The sequence below is a fragment of the Ovis canadensis genome, chromosome 1 (assembly GCF_042477335.2).
Source record: "Ovis canadensis isolate MfBH-ARS-UI-01 breed Bighorn chromosome 1, ARS-UI_OviCan_v2, whole genome shotgun sequence".
Lineage (NCBI taxonomy): Eukaryota > Metazoa > Chordata > Mammalia > Artiodactyla > Bovidae > Ovis > Ovis canadensis.
The window spans coordinates 111,893,733-111,914,106 of NC_091245.1; the positions used below are offsets into that span (position 1 = coordinate 111,893,733).

General features: G+C 44.5%; 1 protein-coding gene across 1 annotated transcript in view; it reads left to right on the forward strand.

The window, feature by feature from the left end:
* The first annotated feature begins 3,919 nt into the window (after positions 1-3,919).
* Positions 3,920-20,374, forward strand: part of LOC138416472 (sodium/potassium-transporting ATPase subunit alpha-4) — a 33,332-nt gene continuing 16,877 nt past the window's right edge. The window contains exons 1-12 of the mRNA XM_069545661.1: positions 3,920-4,095; positions 4,279-4,338; positions 6,492-6,695; positions 7,449-7,562; positions 9,725-9,859; positions 10,121-10,238; positions 11,735-12,003; positions 13,460-13,658; positions 13,901-14,010; positions 14,190-14,324; positions 19,228-19,417; positions 19,558-19,730. Of these exons, the coding sequence (XP_069401762.1) occupies positions 3,946-4,095; positions 4,279-4,338; positions 6,492-6,695; positions 7,449-7,562; positions 9,725-9,859; positions 10,121-10,238; positions 11,735-12,003; positions 13,460-13,658; positions 13,901-14,010; positions 14,190-14,324; positions 19,228-19,417; positions 19,558-19,730 (1,857 nt within the window). The 5' untranslated portion in view covers positions 3,920-3,945. The remainder of the gene's footprint in view (positions 4,096-4,278; positions 4,339-6,491; positions 6,696-7,448; positions 7,563-9,724; positions 9,860-10,120; positions 10,239-11,734; positions 12,004-13,459; positions 13,659-13,900; positions 14,011-14,189; positions 14,325-19,227; positions 19,418-19,557; positions 19,731-20,374) is intronic.

Here is a 20,374-nt window from a genome sequence, read left to right on the forward strand (position 1 = left end):
CCTAGCTCTTTGGCCCCGGGTAGCATTAAAAACAACCGAATGCTGTACTGTCCATGGGGCCTACGTCTATAAGCTTTCAACCATCAGCCTGCTCAGAGCACTGAGGAGCAGATAAAACTGCCAACAATTAGAACTCAAAGAACACCCTTATATTATTTCAACTGTACTAGAAGACAGAAAAAACTTTTATATTGCTCAGCCTATTTTATGAAACAAATAGTTTTGATAGAATTCAATAAAATAAACAAATATATATATATATTTGTTAATGTATCATCAAATAGTAGACCATTTGATTATCATCAAATAGTAGAATTCAAGGACAGTATATTATACAGAAACTAAACATTAACATTCAGTAGAAAAATGATTAAGTAATTATTTCAAAAGATGTTAGAAGGTTATCAGTAAAATTTAACTGATTAAGATGTTTGAGGAAAAAGCATTCAGGAAAATATAATTATGTTCAGAGAAGTGGGGAAGGATGTATAAGTCTAGAAAACTATAATAATAACAACTATAACAAAAGCAATAGCAGCAACATTTGAAATCTTGGATAAGAAGTTTGTATTTATATGGTCTAAATAAAGGGACAAGCTGGAAGAAATAAAAACATATTTTTTTGGTAGTGAATATGGTTAAATACTTAAAAGTATCCAAGTAAGCCAACCAAAAGAAAGCTACAGGAACAACAAAAAAGTCCTATAAGCAATGATTTCAAAATTACAGGCCCAAGACATCGGTTTTTTAAAAATAAAATTTATCTCTAAGTATTAGAAAATACAGTAAAAGAGCTTCTATTTACAACAGAACCAAAACACATTATACTCAAGATTTAGCGTTTGTGACATAAGGTACTTATTCAAGAAAATTTAAAAACACAATGAGAATAATAAAAAAAAATGCATGTAAGGCTAAGCTTGACTGCTGTTTGGGAAGACAGAATATAGTAAAGATAAAAATAAGTTGCTATAAAGAGCCGATATAATACCAATTAAAAGCCTCACTGTGTTTTTATAAAACATGACATGTTAGTTGTGACATTCAGCTGCAAGAGTGATCAGGTAAGAATATCAGAGGGTTTTTTTTAAAATAAGTGTTTATGAAGCAAATGAGTAGACAACTGTAATTCTAGCGTATCAACCCTGACAGGTTTTAAAACATACCAGACCAAAATGATGGGTATGGAACCTTATAATATTAGGATAAAACCTGAACATTCATTGTCATCAACTTATTTTTAGGAACTGTCTGGGGATGAACCACTCTGTGCTATTCTAGGGCCTGGGTATAGAGCCCAAATAAGCCCAAAAGGTCCTCACTGTCATGGAGAAACAGAAAACTTAACAAGTCAATGGATAAATGGCAGGATAATTTCAGAGGTCAAGAAGTGCAGTGAAGCCCACAAGTGATGGATTGAGGACTGCTTGTGAGAGCTGCTATTTTGGATTTGGCAATTAGAAAAGGCCTCTCAGAAGAGGTACACTTTTGAACTAAGATCTGTGGGACAGAATGGGGTTTTCGAAAATAAATTCACTTGATTTTATTGTCAATAAAGTTGCCTTGAAGGACCTCCTATGTGCAAAGCTGGGCTAAGTGGTATTGTCACATGGATGATGCATAGATTAACTTAACAGGTTTAACTTTAATTCTAACCTTGCTCTTTGGGATTTTATGATCTACATTAAACACAGAGACCGGGAGAAAATATTTGTAATGTATATGATATGAGGTTGGAACCCCTTGGAACACACCAATAAGGAAAAGAACAATGGAAAATTGGGCAAATAATGACAATTCAGAAAAAGGAAAATGAAGCCCAGAAAGCCAATAAATATGAGAAAAAGCGCTACCTAGAAAATAAAGAAATGGACATTAAAACTGTAAGATTATCAAAGTCTGCCAGTTATGATAGAAAAAATGAAAATGGTCAGGATCATCCAGTGTGGGAAGTGGACATTTCTATATCTTGGTGGTGGAATATGGGTAAGACAAGCCCTTTTGAAGAGCAATCTGGTAGAAATTTTTTAAGATTTTAAACAAGAGTCTTATGATTCAGAACAGGAATCAGTTCTATGTAAACTGAAGCTCAAAGGCCTAAAAGTACTATATATAAGGATGCTGCTGCAGCAATGTTTTTAGTAGTTAAAAAATTAAAAGGGAAATATCCTATAAATCAATTAGTAGTGGGAATGAGTGAAAGTGTCTGTAAAAAGTGAGAATCCACTTCCTTATAGATACTATTAGTATAAATGTAGAAAAAAGACTGGAGGGATGCACAGCACGCTGCCAACAGCAGTTAACATCAGCAGTGGGGAGTCTAAGTTTAGGGAGAGGGAAAGGGGACTTTCAGTTTCCATTTTGTATGCTCTTAGAAGAGAAGGAAAATTTCAGCCAGTCTATTAAAGAAACAAACTATTACTTGTCCCAGCTGGGAAGGGAAATTTTCTATTTCTGAATACTAAAGGAATGTTACATCAGCCCCTAGGTGGATGTTTTCTGATCCAGTTATATTTTTGAAAAGCATGCCAAACCAAAACACAAAAATGTATGTGACATGAATAACTGACAAAACGTACAAATAATATAAACATATAGCCACTTCAGATGGTTTTTTGGAAGGAGGCACAACATAATTTTCCATATAAAATATATATAAAGTTAATACAACCAAACAGCATACTGAGATGTCAATGAAGGTGAATAAAAGAGATAAATATGTCATGAGGAAATACAGGGTATTCACATGGAAAGGGTATTTTCAGTCTCACTGAGAAGAGCTGTACATTAAGTGACAGATAAGACTCATAACATTTAATTCAAGCTATATGTTGAGCACAAGGCTTCCCTGGTGGCTCAGTGGGTAAAGAATCTGCCTGCAATGCAGACCAGGGTTTGATCCCTGGGTTGGGAAGATCCCCTGGAGAAGGAAATGGCAACCCACTCCAGTATTCTTGCCTGGAGAATCTCTTGGACAGAGGAGCCTGGCAGGCTACAGTCCATGGGGTTGCAAAGAGTCAGACATGAGTAGATGACTTTCACTTCATTTCATATGTTGAGCACATACTATGTATATCAGATATGCTTTACATGAAGCACCCCACTTTAATCCTTACTCTTGCCAGCTTACAATGTAGATAGTATCCCCCTCTAGCGATGAGGAAAGAGAGGCACAAAGGGGTTAGGTAACTTAACCAAAGCCACACTCCTCTGGTAAGCAGAGGAGAAAGGATTCAAAGCCAGGACTGATTCAAAAGTCCAAAGTCTGACCTAACCTGCTCTCTGATCTCCTATAACCAAAAGCTCAAAATCAAAGTCGGTGGGAAGTGTGCTTCTGGAAAAGCACACTCACATACAGACTGCCTACTCTATTTTTTAAGTCAGCTATCTGGGGTACCTCTGGGTCCCAGCAGCTGGCAGGACCAGGCTGGGACCTTGCGCTAGTCTTGCGTTCAGACTACAATTGTCTGCGGCAGAACCTGCTCCAATTATTGCCAAACCCAGGGACTAAGACTTGTGTATTCTGGGTTAGAACTTGGCAGAGGCCTTTGTGACCACAGGTTTGGGCGTTGCCTTGGAGCCACGGGGGCTGGGGCTGGGGGGCTTCCAGCATACCCTGAAGCCCACTGCACTTCCTACCTGCTCAGGGTCCTGTAGCATCTTCAGCACTGAGGCACATAACACCCTCCACGCTTCATTTCCTCGCTCCCTATCCTTACCCCTTCTCCTTCCTGTAACTTAGGCCACAGGCTCCTCTCGCCCCTCCACGCCTCCCCCGACCCCATCCAGGGCTTCCGCGCCGCTGCCCTCCCTGCCTGCCTCCCTTGGTCCCCCTTCCATGAGCCGCTGTCCCCAGTCTCCTCCTTCCTCTGTCCCCTCACATTCCTCACTCTCTTTGCTTTCTTCCCACCAGTTGATCTGGGGCAGCCATATCCAGGGAAAACCATGGGGCTTGGAGGGAAAAAAGGGACCGTGACACCTCATGAGCGGAATCCAAACCCAGGGCCCACAAACAGTCCTAAGATGAGTAAAAAAAAAATGAAGAGGAAAAAAAAGAAGAAAGATTTGGAGGAGCTGAAGAAGGAAGTAGTCATGGTGAGAACAGCTGAAGAGGGTGCTGGCAAGCTGCCCTCCAAAGTCTCTGCCAGCCCTCAGCCTTCTCACATCTCACCCTGAGAATTCATCACGCAGGCCAGCGCCCTCCCTCTTCCCCAGAAATGTCTCCCCTGGAAATGACGTGTCACCACCCGTCCCTCAGTGGCTCTACTGTCTCCTCAGGATGACCACAAGTTAACCTTGGATGAGCTGAGCGCCAAGTACTCTGTGGACCTGACCAGGGTGAGTGGAGGGGTTCCCTGAGGGAGGCAGAGGCTCTGCATCCCCGACCCTGAGGCTCCCAGGACAAAGGCAGAGCTGGAAACCTAGCCCCTGACTTGAAGGTCAATGATCTGACCCTTAACCTGCACCTCGCCAAGGACACACATTCCAAACAAGATGATAATGGTAACTACTCCAAAGAGAGCTCAGGATTAGAGCAAAGAATAGGACGGACTAGGGCAGCACGTCTCAAACCTGTGTCCCAGGGACCCATTCACGCTCTTACAGATTGTCAAGGACTCCAAGGAGCTTTGGCTCACGTGGGTTACATCTAGCAGGCTTCCCCGGCGGCTCAGCCGTAAAGAATACACCTGCGGTGCAGGTATCAGAGGAGACGTGGGTTGGATCCCTGGGTCAAGAAGATCCCCTGAAGGAGGGCATCAGTTCAGTTCAGTTCAGTTCAGTCGCTCAGTCGTGGCCGACTCTTTGCGACCCCATGAATCGCAGCACGCCAGGCCTCCCTGTCCATCACCAACTCCCAGAGTTCACTCAGACTCACGTCCATCGAGTCAGTGATGCCATCCAGCCATCTCATCCTCGGTCGTCCCCTTCTCCTCCTGCCCCCAATCCCTCCCAGCATCAGAGTCTTTTCCAATGAGTCAACTCTTCGCATGAAGTGGCCAAAGTACTGGAGTTTCAGCTTTAGCATCATTCCTTCCAAAGAGCAACTCAGTATACTTTCCAGGAGAATCCCATGAACAGAGGAGCCTGGTAGGCTGCGGTCCATGGGGTCACAAAGAGTTGGACACGACTGAGCAACTAAGCACAGCACACATCTATCATGTATATTTATCATATTAGAAATTAAAATTAAGAAAATTAAAAAGTATTTCCTAATTGATTTGTAAGAGTAAAGCTATTATCTATTAGTATAAATATTTTTATGTCAACTGCTTTTCAAAGCAAAAAAAATTAGTGGTATTTTACATTTTTGCAAATCTAACATCTAGCTTTTTAGTAGAAGACTGCTGGATTCTCACATAGTTTCAGCATTAACTCTGTTGTGGTATCATGTGCCCTGTAGCCTTAGGAAAATTGTACTATATACTCAAGAGAATGAGAGTGAAAAGACAAACAACAATTTAGTGTTATTATGAAAATTGGTTGAGAATTCCTTCATGGTCCAGTGGTTAAGGCTCTACTTGTGGCCAAAAGGAAAAAAAAAATTATTTGGCTTTGTGGATCCCCTCTGCCCAGAAAGCATCTCAGGACCCTGTAGGTCCCCAGGCCACACTTTGAGAACTGCTGGTTTAATAGCAAAACCATATATTACCTCTGCTGTCACTTCACCGCTGCTGCTTCTACTCTGACCACTAATACAATGATCCCAAATAAACAAAAGCCCTGGAAATGTGAGTTCTTCTGAGCTCTAGAATCTCCTCATTGGAGGGTCTTAGGGTGACCCTCTGGTAACCAGAGATGAGCATAGGAGGCGGGTCCTGTTTTTATTTAAATTGTATTTTTCCAGGGCAGGTTGGGGAGTGGCTGATGGGTATTTAAGAGAGCTACTTTCTTCTTCTTCTTCTTTTTATTACAATCCTCTAGCAGGTTTTAGCCTCACTGTCACTCAGAGGAAAAAGCACCCAAGCTTATGCACCAGGCTAGAGCGAGGATTTACACTTTCCTGTATCTAGCTGATTGTTTGTTTTTTTCTGTTTCCAAGTTAAAGAATCAGAGTGTGGATGTCTGTATGTTATAAGCATATGCTTTGTATCTCCTCATTCCATTAGCCTGGCACACTGTATTATAAATCGTTTATATGCATCTCCTCACTGGAGGTGGAGCTCCATTAGGCCCGGCACCAGTCTCACTCACTTTAGTACTCTACCATTGTACCCGTCCCAAGACAGGTGTTCAAAAGATTTATGAATCAACCCATAAACTGAAAATCCTTCCTATGTAAGGAGGCTAAATAATACCCTTCTGTAATGCAAGTTTTAGAATCCCACTTATGTAGGAAGAACTACCAGGCTGACCTTCGGAGAACTTCACTGGTCTCTAGACTTAGACTGGGGCTATAAATGGCAGGTCTGAGTTCTGAAGCCAGGTTCTCCTTTGTGACAGCTGCTTTCTTCTAATGGTTCTCCCTTCCTCCCTGTTTCTTCTCCACACAGGGCCACAGCCCTGAAAAGGCGCAGGAAATCCTGGCTCGAGACGGACCCAATGCACTGACCCCTCCCACTACCACTCCAGAATGGGTCAAATTCTGCAAGCAGCTGTTTGGCGGCTTCTCGCTTCTCCTGTGGACTGGTGCCATTCTTTGCTTCGTGGCCTACAGTATCCAGCTGTATTTCAGTGAGGACGCCACCAAAGACAACGTGAGTCCATTCAACCACCGTTGCCTAGTCTCTGCTCAGCCCCTGCCGCTCTCCTACTCAGCAGCCTAGCACTCCTGAAGTCCTCAGGTCCAAATCAATATACTCCCAGGGGCTGCTAAGAGAGCTTTGGTCCCTCCTGGTTTCCCTTTTATCTAGAAAGCTTCTTTAAAAAAAAAAAAAAAAAAGATCTTGGAAACGCCCTGGCAGTCCAGCGGTTAGGATTCCGCTGCACTGCAGAGCTTCCACCGCGGGGGGGCATGAGTTTGATCCCAGGTCAAGAAACTAAGATCCTGCCAGCCATGTGGTGTGGCCAAAAAAAGAAAAAGAAAGCTTCTGACTCAGCTCCCTGAGATACAGAGCTGTCTCTAGAAACTTGTTCTCCTTTGATTATCCTCCCGACTGATCATCAAAGCACTATGCTGTCCATTCTCTTTCGCAGAATTTTAATCTCTCTCCTTCCTGTCCTTCTCCCTCACGAGCTCCCTCTCCCTGTGAGTAGCCTTTCTGGAGAGGAAAAGATGATGCTCCTCGGATCTGGAGTTCTGCTGGCTCCAAACTGTAGCTCCGGGCTCCTTCAGCAGGAAGCTGAAAGAGCCAGACTGTCTCAGACTCTGCTCAACCCCTGTGCTCTCCCGCCAAGTCCCATGGTTTCCTCCACCTAGACAAATGGCTATTACCTCTGCAAACTGACTTTCTGAGGACGAAGAGGGAGGAAAGACCCTATTGATGAGCCCTTGGTTTCCCTACCCGCAGCTGTACCTGGGCATTGTACTAACTGTCGTCGTTGTCATCACTGGCTGCTTCTCCTATTATCAGGAGGCCAAGAGCTCCAAGATCATGGAATCTTTTAAGAACATGGTACCTCAGGTAGGATTCATATGGAAGGATCTAGTGAGAGAATGTGTTAGAATGCAGCCAAATATATGACTTTTATGTCCCTTGAAGAATTGTACTCTACCATGAGTGGACTGTGTGAGGCTGATAATAAGAGTGAATTCATTTAACTTTTGTCCTGTCTGGCCTTAAAAGTACCCTGAGAAAAACACATCACCTTTGAAGCTGTCTGGTCTGAAATGCATAATCTGAATCTAACGAGCATAATGAAAGTGAGAGTGTTAGTCGCTCAGTGATTTCCGACTCTGCGAACCCACAGGCTGCAGCCAGCCAGCTCCCCTGTCCATGAATTCTCCAGGCCAGAATACTGGAGTGGGTTGCCATTCCCTTCTCCAGGAAATCTTCCCCACCCAGGGATCTAACCCAGGTCTCCCGCATTGCAGGCGGATTCTTTACCGTCTGAGCCACCAGGGAAGTCCAATGAGCATAATATGAAACCTCAGATCTATTGGGTTCTATCCCCCCAAAAGTAAGCTGGAGGCACGGGGGGGTGGGGAAGGCAGATTCTTCAAATGTTGATGGTCTTAAAGACAAAGAACAGCTATGAAAGTGATGCAGATTAAAGGAGGCTAAATGGACATGAGAGCTAAATGCAGTATCTAACCCTAGACCAAATCCTATGCTGGAGCAGAAAATAATGCCGTAAAGGATATGTTGATAAAACTGGAATGCAGACAGCAGATGAAAGTATTGTGTCTATGTGAAATTTACTGAGTCTGATAACCATTTTATGGTTATTTAACACCGTAATTCTTATGCTTGCATGCTTAGTCACTAAGTCATGTCTGACTCTTTGCAACCCCATGGACTACTGTAGCCCACAAGGCTCCTCTATCCATGGAATTTTCCAGGCAAGAATACTGGAGTGGATTTCCATTTCCTTCGCCTAATTTCTGGGAAATGCTCACTGAAGTCTGTACGATAAAAGATCATGACTTATGTGGGGACTTCCCTGGCAGCCAGTGGTTAAGACTTCACCTTCCAATGTAGGGGGTGTGGTTCGATCCCTGGTCAGTGAACTAAGATTCCACATGCATTACAGTCAAAAAAAAAAAAAAAACAACAAAAGGTAAAACAGAAGCGATATTGTAACAAATTCAATAAAGACTTTAAAAATGGTCCACATCAAAAAAGGTAATATTTTTCTAAAAAGATCATGATGTATGTAACTTGCCCTCAAATAGTTTGGGGGAAAAAAGAATTCACATACACACATCCAGAGACCGAGAAGAAATGACAAAGCGGATAGGGTAAAATGCTAACAGGTGAATCTGGGCAAAGGTTATATAGGTGTTCTTGATACAATTTTTATTCTTGCAACTCTTCTGAAAGTTTAGATTGTTTTCAAATAAAACCTTTCTAAAGAGCCTGGAAAACATGATGGCAGAAGGATATTCCTAGGCACAGGGCTGGAAACTTGAAGAGGGATAGGCTCCAGATTTTCCCAATGACATGGTCGTGTTCTAGCCTTTTAGCCCAGGATCTTCTCCCTTTGATGTCAACAGAACTTAATTCCTTCCTTGGGTAAGAGTCCAGGGGAAAATGTTTTGGTAGAATGAAGTAGGAGTTTGGAGCCTATCAGGGTCTGCTGCCTAGCAAGCCACCCTAAAAGCATAGTGGCTCAAAACAACAAATATCGTACTTCTCACTGTGGCTGGGCGGTTCTGATCCGGGCTGAGTTCAGCTGGTGCTGGCTGGTCTCAGATGACCTCATTCACGTGTCTGGGGCCTCAGATGAGATGTCGTGGACATCTGGGCCTTTCTCTTTATAATCTCTCTTCCTCCAGGAGGCTAGCTTGAGCCTTCATATGGTGACAGAGGGCAAGCCCCAGTGTGCAAGCATTTTTTAGGCATCTGCTTGCATTACATTTGCTAATGTCCTATGGGTCAAAGCAAGCCAAATGGTCGAACCTAACTGTAGAAATGAAAAGATAAACCCCATTCCTACATGGGGTGTAAGTGAGAGGAGCATCAAAGGGCCCTGCAGAGAGTGATGGTAAGAATTTGCAATCTACCAAAGTGATCTGCACAAATGATGTGGTGAGTAACCGTGGGAATCAGAGGACAGGAGACCAGGAACTGGATGGGAAAGAGAAAAGAGCTTTGGAAATGAACCCTACACTGTCTTCCCACAGCAAGCGCTGGTCATTCGAGGTGGAGAGAAGTTTCAGATCCCTGTACGTGAAGTGGTGGTAGGCGACCTGGTAGAAGTGAAGGGTGGGGACCGGATCCCCGCTGACATCCGGCTTATCTCTTCACACGGATGTAAGGTGAGGGGGTGTGAAATGCTGCGGAAGGAGGCCGAGTGTGGTCTCCGAGCACGGCGGTGACCTGGGCTCAGTTAACGAAGTTACCGTCTTCCTCGGAAACATGAGAAGTCACAAGAGCAGATTTGAGGCTCCAGTGGTGTGCAGGTTTATGTTCCTGTCTGCATGTCGATAACGATGATGCTGGTGGCAGAAAGAGATGTGCTATCTGTGTAAGTCTTTTTTTCCATCCTCGCTTTATGACCCTCCTCTCTCCCATCCCAGGTGGACAACTCATCCTTGACAGGAGAGTCAGAACCCCAGTCCCGCTCCACTGAGTTCACCAATGAGAACCCTCTGGAGACCCAAAATATCTGCTTCTTCTCCACCAACTGTGTGGAAGGTGAATGTCGAATCATAAGCAGCCTAGATTCAAAGGCAAAGATTAATGGTGGTCACCTAAGGTGGTCCAGTGGTTAGGATTCCAACAGTCCACTGGTGGAGGCACAGGTTTGATCTCTAGTTGGGGAGTTAAGATCTCACATGCCAAAAAAAAAAAAAGAAAAGAAAAGAAGCCAAGGTTGAAACAAAGATTTCTAGAACTCTCTATCAACTAAAGGTAGTAAGGAATGTAATAGCCAGTAAATAGTCTACCTTCTTTGTCACTCGTGAGCTGTATGATCTTAAATAAAAGGTCAAAGCCATCATTTCCACATTTGAACAATGATGATACTGAAAGTCACTGGTCCATAAATTTTTATGTGGGTTAAAGAAGATAATACATATAAAATGCTTAGCACAAGGCCTAACACATTTTAAGTGCCCTGTAATTGTAGCTATTTTTATTCTATGTAGTGAATGGACTGTGCTCTATGAACTGAAAACAGGATAGAAGGGAAGAAAATTATTCAGCCCTGCTAATTCATTCTTCTCCTGAAGTAAGCCCTAACTTCTCCTCAGCATCCCAAGAGAGGGTACTGACTTTAGAAATTTGAACTTGCCCCAGAGCAAATAGCTAGTATGTTGAAAAGTTGAGGTTTCAGGCATGAGTCTTTCTGATTAAAAAATAAGAGCTATCTCTATAATATGTTGCTTTTCTGGGTGGTTCTGACTGTAGCTTTAATGGTAGGAGTTTCAGTCATTATGGTAAGGCAGGAAGAATTATTGTAAGCGAAGAACTTTGTGGGGCCCTTCATTTCAAGCCGCATACCCGAGTGTTCCACATCCCGTGTGTGAAGTTCGCCTCCTGACTGAGGGCCCAGAAAGCCCCACTGTTATGGCCTGTGCCAGCCAGCAGGGGTCAGACTGGCTCCAGCCAGCAAAGTAGGGAGGGGGCTGCAGGCAGAGTGCTTCTGACAACTGGGCAGTGGTTCTTGCTGGTAGGGAAAGGAGGGCTGTCCTCTGAGTGCCAGGATATCTGGCAGCACCCTGCTCTCTGCCCATTAGGTGCCAGTAGTAACCCTCCCATCTTGTCTCAACTCCAGATGCTGCCAGATGAGTCCTGGGGGCAAATTGAGAAGCCCTGGGTGAGAGGATGGGGGTTTTGGAATGTTGGATTCCAGCAGAAGGGTAACCACTATTCCTGGGGCTCAAGAAACTCTTCAGCTGCCGAGGACAAAATGAGAAGCATGCAGGCAATAGGAGATATTTAGATTAAGTGCAACAAAGACGAATACCTTGATGGTGAAGGCAATTAGGCAATAAAATTGGCTATCTCTGGAGAACTGTGGAATCTGAGATTTTTCAGACTAGGAGCCCCTCACTTGTACAAACGAAACATAAAGAGAGCAGAACGTAATAACCTCTCAGAGACCCTTGTTTTCGACCAGTGACAGTTTTTTCTATGTAGGAACCAAATCCAACAGTCTTCCTGATTCAGACTTCCCCCTTCATCCACAGGCTCAGCCCAAGGTATTGTAATCGCCACAGGAGACTCCACTGTGATGGGCCGTATAGCCTCACTGACCTCCGGTCTGGTGGTGGGCAAGACCCCCATTGCTATTGAGATCGAACACTTCATCCATCTGATCACAGCGGTGGCCGTCTTCCTGGGGGTCACTTTCTTCGGGCTCTCGCTTATCTTGGGCTATACCTGGCTGGAGGCTGTCATCTTTCTTATTGGCATCATTGTGGCCAACGTGCCTGAGGGGCTGCTGGCCACCGTCACAGTGAGTAACCAGAGTGGAGGGTGGCTCCAAGGCAGACAAACTGCCCCCAGGGAAATGAAATCACTAGTATGTTCTTTTGTGGCTGAGTCTCTCAAGTGCAAGAGTACTCCAGTGCATATACAGATGCCAAATTATTTAGTTCCCAAATTACGCTGACTTCCTCCACCCGTATTTTCTGGTGCCTTCTCTCTTTAATGAGAAAAGAAGTGAGTTATGATGCAGAAAGCATTAGATTATAAATCACCCAGAGGGAGTTCCAGTCCTGGGTGTACTGGCTGGTGAACCTGGCCAACTCGCTGCACTCCAGGGCCTCAATTTATTAGAATTATAGAATCTTACTGGTAAGGACGTCAGAATTCACAGAAATTCAACCTTTCAACTAATGCCAAATATCCTGTATAAAATCTGTAGGAGATGATGATTTCTAGTAATGGGAAGCCTACCCCCCTTTTATCTGACTTCATTTCATTGCTGGATTGCTCTAGTTAGATTTCATTATGTTGAATAGACATATGATTCTCTGTTTGGTCCTAGTTTTCTTATCTGAAGGAACACAAAATAAGTCAATTCTCTGTCTTCTACAAACCTACCCTTTTTTTGCAGTAGCCATTATGTCCCCTCAAACTCTGCAGGTGGGGAGGTCAAAGAATCCCTTTTCCCTTAGCCCTTCTATCTGTGACATGATCGTCAGATACCTGTTTGGGGCCTGCGCTCCTTTATCAATATCCTTCTTAAAATGGAAATGAGAACAATATCCAGGGTGTGGCTGGACTAGCACAAAAACATCAGGACTCATGATGTTATGTAAATAAAAATTCCACAGTTCAAATTCTGTGCATAACCACAGCCTAAGAATTTATTCGCTTTTAAAATAACCTTGCCACATGCCTGGTTTTCACTCGAATTATGGTTAACAAAAATCTTCTGGTTTAAGTGATTTCTCAAGTCCTTTTCAGCGCCGCAACAGTCCTCAGTTTTGTCATTCTCTCCTCTTCATTCTTTCTTTAAACTATTGGTGCAACCCTCCTCCACCCACAGCATCTTATACCACAGTTAAAGGTTAGCCTTCAACGTGGTCCTTGAAAAGACTGGACTTGAGAAACAGGTGTAGCCTGAACTTGATTGGAGAAGAGGCTGTGGAAGAGAAAAGATGAAAGGATCAAGGGGGAGAGGAATAGTCTAGAAGGAACAGGAGATCATTCTCTATAATACCCTGGTAAAGGAATGCACTCTTTTTTTTGAAACTCTGCCATAAAGTACAAACCAAACCAGAATCACTTTCCTAATTTCCTTTACTGTGGCCACAGATGGGATTTCTAAAGGCTAGGTGACAACAAAAGGGAAATAAGTACCAAAAATTAAAAAAGCAGTAAAAACTATCAGGTTTCCCACCACATAGTGCTGTGGGTGGCAGAGCTCTCCTCTTCATTTAACGCTGCTCCCCTCCTGGCCTCAGGTGTGCCTGACCCTGACGGCCAAGCGCATGGCCCGGAAGAACTGCCTGGTGAAGAACCTGGAGGCGGTGGAGACCCTGGGGTCCACCTCCACCATCTGCTCCGACAAGACGGGCACCCTGACCCAGAACCGCATGACCGTCGCCCACCTGTGGTTTGACAAGACCATCTACGAGGCCGACACCAGTGAAGAACAGATTGGTTGGTGACTGGTGGCGTTGGTGGTCAGAGAGTGGAAGGATGTGGGAGATGTGATGGGTAGCTGAGAGGGCGTGCTGAGTCCAGACAGTGAGGAAAGAGCTGGTGAGTGAGAGGGGAGCCAGGAGGCCTGGAGAAGAGGAGATGTCTCTGAGGAGTGTCTGGATGCTGAACAGGAGGTGAATAACCCCCTGCTTTAAACGCTCCCATTCCCTGCCCTGCTCACAGTTCTGTTCTCTTCTCAGGGAATACATTTGCCAAGGGCTCTGACACCTGGTTTATCCTAGCCCAAATCGCTGGCCTCTGCAACCGGGCTGATTTTAAGGCGAATGAGGAGAGCCTTCCCATAGCTAAGGTGTCAGGCCCAAGCGGGTAGAGGGGATTTCAGTGTCCAGCATATAAGCCTAAATCTCTCTTTCCTGGCCCTGGGTGATGCCCCCAGCAGCCCTCCCCATTCTGTCCCTCTCCTTGCTACCACTGGCAAACCCAGGTGCCACGCCTCCCAGGCTTATTATACCAACCCCATCCTGGCAGCGGACAACAACAGGAGATGCTTCGGAGTCAGCGCTCCTCAAGTTCGTCGAGCAGTCCTACAGCTCCGTGAAGGAGATGAGAGAGAAGAGCCCCAAGGTGGCAGAGATTCCCTTCAATTCCACCAACAAGTACCAGGTACAGAACCGACCAATGTAGGAAATAGCAGTGGGGGATGGGCTCGTCGTCTGGAGGAAGGGGGAGCTTTACCTTTGCCTTTGTCTGAACTATAGAACAAGATACAGTGTGTAACTGGCACCCCAGTTAGGAGGCAGGCTCACCTCAAGGGAAAGTGCGTGCATGTTAGTGTGCAAGTTGCTTCAGTCCTGTCCTACTCTTTCCACCCCTGTGGACTATAGCCCACCAGGCTCCTCTGTGCATTGGGATTCTCCAGGCAAGAATCCTGGAACGGGTTGCCAGGCCCTCTTCCAAGAGATCTTCTCAACCCTGGGATTGAACCTGAGTTTCCTGCGGCTCCTGCATTGCAGGTAGATTCTTTACCACTGAGCCACCAGGGAAGCCCAAGGGAAAGTGGTAAACAGAAAAAGGCAGACATAGATGATAAAGGAAGAGGTGTTCGGCCCTAAGCAGTCTTGAGGCTACATCAGTGTGCAGAGAGCTAGTCATGAAGTCCTCTCTGAAATGTCCACAGGCAGCAAGGGCTGGCTGTGCGTCTCGGTGGCAACTGTGAGACTTGCTGCTGAAGAATATGTTAGACTTGTCAGCCACTTCCTTGAGTACCTTATCTCACAAGTCATCAAATATTTCTTTTCATTCCATGCTTGCAGTTCTAGCAGCTGCCATCATCAGGTAGGCGGTCAGGGCTCTCCTGACTGTTTTTGAAGCTGCTTTTCTAGGGTCATTGTGTCTGTGATCCAGGGAAATGTGACAAGAGAAGGAGAAATGCTGGGAGAGGGACAGTGGTGGCCCTCCCAGTAAACTTCATGAGAGGGACAGAAACCCAGTACTTCCCTCATATGTGGGAACACTGGCACATTTTTAGGAGGGCTTCTGGTGGAAAGGAGGAAACAGCGGCATCGCCGTTGGGGTGGGAGCTCTAGCAGCTAAGGGTTGATTTGCTTAGGACAGTGAAATTCTCTAAATTCATGCAATACTCATTCAGGTGTGGATAACAGAAAAGAAATGAGACTCCCAAAAGTCAGTTTGGGTTTTGAGTCTTAAAATCACGTAACAGGGCTCACTTTGCAACACATGTACTAAAACTAAATAATACAGAGATTAGTATGGCCCCCAGATGACAGGCATTTCGTGAAGTGGTCCATACTTTTATATTTGAAAGTTGCTTAAAAGAATAGATCTTTAAAGTTTTTGTCACAAGAGAAACATTTTTGTAACTAAAAATAACAACATAATAAAAGCTATATAGATCTTTTAAAAACAAATTACCTACACTTTCACATTGAATGCTGAACAAGTAAAAGCTTAAGCAACAGACCTGTAAGTTTTTTGTCTCAACTGGCTTTTCATCAGTGAAATAAGATAGGTCCCCTCGGCCCAGACTGCAAACCTATTTCCATTTTTTCCTGATGTTTAGTGGCCTCACTAACCAGACAGGAATTTTGTGCTTGGCAAGGCCCAATTAAAGCCTTCAACTGGAAAGAATTAGGTACCTCTCTTTCCACAAGATTCAAAATAAAAGCAAAACATAGTTATGACATTTGTTGGGATGTCCAACAAAATAGCAATCTTTCCCCTAGATGACTGAGCTAATGAGTATCAAGTTCAAACAGCAAAATCCTCCTCTATACCAAGTGTGCTCGGCCAGTCTGCAAGCCGCCAACTCTGGTGGGGTTTGCCTGGGGCCCCAAGAAAACCCCTCTGACTCCTTTCTCTCCCTACCCATAAACAAGCTGCCTTATTGGCTTGCTCTGCTCTCGGGGCAGTCAGAGAGAGGCCCTGGTATGCAAGGGACATCTTAGCCTGTTGGTCGTTTGCAAGGCCTGGTCTCTCTCCCTCTCTGAGACTGAAATGAAAGGAAGAAGCTTCTCAGTTCTGACATTTCCAGTTTTTCCCATCTTTTTCATCTGTAATTTTCTATTAAGTTGTGATTTGTGTGTGTGTGACTAAATTACCAGCTTAAGCAGATCTTGCTGTCATCTCCAATAATCTCCTATTGGAGATAGTCAGCAAAGGGGTTTTTTTAAGTGCTCAGAAAATTAAGCTTTTAAATTGTTTTTTTACAGTTTTCTGCTTACATGAGTTAAGGTTTTCCCCCTTTAACTGCTTAAGCATATTTTGAATAAAATAGTTTTTGGAAAGTTTCCCAAGGAGCTGTTGTAACTACATCTTACACCCAGGTTTCCCATCTGGCTTCTCCCTGGGCCAGTGCGGTCTGGCTCCCTCAGCACTGCAGGCTCAGTTCCTCCCAATGTGCTGATTTTGTTACCTGACAGGTTACGTAGCAGGAATTTCCTGTCAATCATTAGAGGAACATCAGAAATAGCTCCTTTGCTCAGATCAGATCACAGGGAAACGAAAAGTGAAACTGATCTCTGTCCTTCAGGCTCCCTTTATGACTATGCCCCCTGCTCCACGACTGAGCCACAGGGACCCCCAGTCCCCTCTCAGGGGACTCGTCATGTTTCCAGGAGATTGGCCAGGGGGCTAGAATGGCTAACCGTTGTACTTCACAGGTTTCAATATATTCTTTTTTTTTTCGATTTGGAGATGTGTTCTGTTTATTGGTAAAAAAAAAAAAAAATCATAAACACAAAATAATAGTACATTCAACATATAAATAAAATTACCAAAGGTGCGATTATACAAATTTTACTGGCAACATGTAGAAAATAGTTTATCATTCCCAAAAGTGAACATAAAAATATTCGAAGCCACCGCACCTCACTAGGTCTGACTCAGATTCACTCCTTCTTATGGCTGAGTAATATTCCATTGTAGGTATGTACACAGCTTCTTTATCCATTCATCTGTCGAGGGACATCTAGGTTGCTTCCACGTCCTGACTGTTGTGAACAGTGCTTCAGTGAACACTGTGGTACATGTGTCTTTTAGAATGGTTTCTCAGGATACATGCCCAGTAGTGGGGTTGTTGGGTCACATGGTAGGTTTATTCCTAGTTTTTAAGGAAATCACCATATTGTTTCGGAGAAGGTAATGGCAACCCACTCCAGTACTCTTGCCTGGAAAATCCCATGGACAGAGGAGCCTGGTAGGCTGCAGTCCATGGGGTCGCTGAGAGTCAGACACGACTGAGCGACTTCACTTTCACTTTTCCCTTTCATGCATTGGAGAAAGAAATGGCAACTCACTCCAGTGTGATTGCCTGGAGAATCCCAGGGACAGGCTGCCGTCTATGGGGTCGCACAGAGTTGGACACGACTGAAGCGACTTCAGTTCAGTTCAGTTCGGTCGCTCAGTCGTGTCAGAGTCTTTGTGACCCCATGACCCCATGAATTGCAGCACGCCAGGCCTCTCTGTCCATCACCAATTCCCGGAGTTCACTCAGATTCACGTCCATCGAGTCCGTGATGCCATCCAGCCATCTCATCCTCTGTCGTCCCCTTCTCCTCCTGCCCCCAATCCCTCCCAGCAACAAAGTCTTTTCCAGTGAGTCAACACTTCGCATGAGGTGGCCAAAGTACTGGAGTTTCAGCTTTAGCATCATTCCTTCCAAAGAAATCCCAGGGCTGATCTCCTTCAGAATGGACTGGTTGGATCTCCTTGCAGTCCAAGGGACTCTCAAGAGTCTTCTCCAACACCCCAGTTCAAACGCATCAATTCTTCAGCGCTCAGCCTTCTTCACAGTCCAGCTCTCACACCCATGCATGACCACAGGAAAAACCATAGCCTTGACTAGACAGACCTTAGTTGGCAAAGTAATGTCTCTGCTTTTGAATATGCTATCTAGGTTGGTCATAACTTTTCTTCCAAGGAGTAAGCATCTTTTAATTTCATGGCTGCAATCACCATCTGCAGTGATTTTGGAGCCCCCCAAAATAAAGTCTGACACTGTTTCCCCTGTTTCCCCATCTATTTCCCATGAAGTGATGGAACCGGATGCCATGATCTTCGTTTTCTGAATGTTGAGCTTTAAGCAGCAAACAAATCAGAATGCTTGAAGAGTTTGGTAACTCAAAGTGAATAGATACCCTTACTCTTTTAGGAAAAAAATAAAGACAGTATTAATAAAGATGAAGCAACAATCATAAATATTAAGTAGACAGTCACCAAATACGCGATGACAGAGTTAACAAAGAATTTAGAACATAGGCTGGTTAAGAGAGCATGTTCTAAAGTCAGTCTATTTGGATTCTTCCCTTGATTGCTTCTACCTTCTAGCTATGTGATTCTGGACACAGCTTAAGCTTAGTTTTGTCATCTATAAAACAACTTTATAGTGCCTACCTCACAGGGTAGTGACTGGAGGGTTAAAATGACGATTTACGTAAAGCACTTGGAACAATGCCTGGCACATAGTAAGTGCTCAATAAATGCTACTATTATTATTCATCCTAATCCCATCCTTCAGGCTCAACCAATCATGGTAAAGAACTGTCAATGTTTTTCAATATATTCTTCATTAATACTCTCTCTCTTTTATAAAAGCCAAATGAAGTGGGCATCGCAGATCTTTCACATTTTCTCAAAGGAGCTAAGGTTTGCAGAGGTTATAGACAGACCTGAGGCCAGAAAGCTAAGAAAGCCTTCCTGTTGGTCCTAGAACATAGGTGTTCGGCTCTAAGCTTTCTTTCCTGTTCACTCTGCTGTCTCTGCTCACTAGCCACTCAGGCAGAGAGGAAGCCAGGGAAACAGAGTGCCTGGCTGCCCTTAGCTCCAAGTATGGCTAAGAAGATAACGGAGATTTGTGTGCAAATAATACCAGGCTGTGGGGTCCTACAAAGGAGGAAAGCGCTCGACCAAAGAGCAGATATGACTGCAGGGAGGAGGGCTGTGTTGGGTCAAGGAACAAAGGAAATGGAGGTATGACACAGCTTAACTTTGCTTCTCTGACCCAACCCTCGTGCTCTCCTCCCATCGAAGCTTCCTCTCCTCTCCCTAGGTGTCCATCCACCTGCGGGAAGACAGCTCCCAGGCCCACATCCTGATGATGAAGGGGGCGCCCGAGAGGATCTTAGAGTTTTGCTCTACTTACCTTCTGAAAGGGCAGGAGTACCCCATAGATGATGAAATGAAGGACGCCTTCCAAAACGCCTACTTGGATCTGGGAGGTCTGGGGGAACGTGTGCTAGGTGAGGCGGCTGTGGGAGAAGCCTCTGCAGAGTGATGTCAAAACTGTCATTATTTGTGGGGTGAAGAATCTAGGAGGTTGGGGCAAGTGGGTAGAGACACAGCAGAATGACTACTGGTCCCCTCTTCTGTCCCTCTCCAGGGTTCTGCTTCTTGAATCTGCCTAACACTTACTCCAAGGGATTCAAGTTTAACACCAGTGAAATCAACTTTCCCATAAATAACCTTTGTTTCGTGGGGCTCATCTCCATGATTGACCCTCCCCGAGCTGCTGTGCCTGATGCTGTGGGCAAGTGCCGGAGTGCTGGGATTAAGGTAACTGCCGGAGCAATCCAGACACCCCTCACCTATCCTAACCTGGATCAACCATAGGAAATCTTGGACAGAGTAGGTTCTTCATTTAATTGAGCTGATTTCTGCTTCCTTGAGCTTATAAGTTTTAGTCTTAAGAGAGAACTTTATAGTGTGCCCTCTGTAGATAGAATCCTGTCTTAAATTAGAATCACCAGGGGATGAACATAACATTGTAAATCAACTATACTTCAATAAAATTAAAAAGTAAAATAAAACAGGATCTCCAGGGGAGCTTTAAAACTCTGATGCCTTGGCCACACTCCAGACCCCTTCAAGTTTCTGATTGGGAGCCAGGTATCTGTATTTTTCAAAAGTTTCCTAGAGATTCCAGTGTGCAGACAGGTTTGAGAACCTAAGCCCTAGGAGAGTGCTTCTCAAACTGATGTGCATTGAATAGCCTGGGGCTTTTATTGGAATGCAAATCTATTTTTTTTTTGTTTTGTAAGTCCAGAAGACCCCAAAATGCTGTATTTTTGACAAGCTCCTAGGTGATGCCATTGCTGCTGGTTGCAAGCCACACTGGAAATAGCAAAGTGCTAGAAGATGTCATAAAAATGTACTGCTGAGTGGATTGTCAAAAGGGTGAAGCCAGGTGGGCTGGGGTC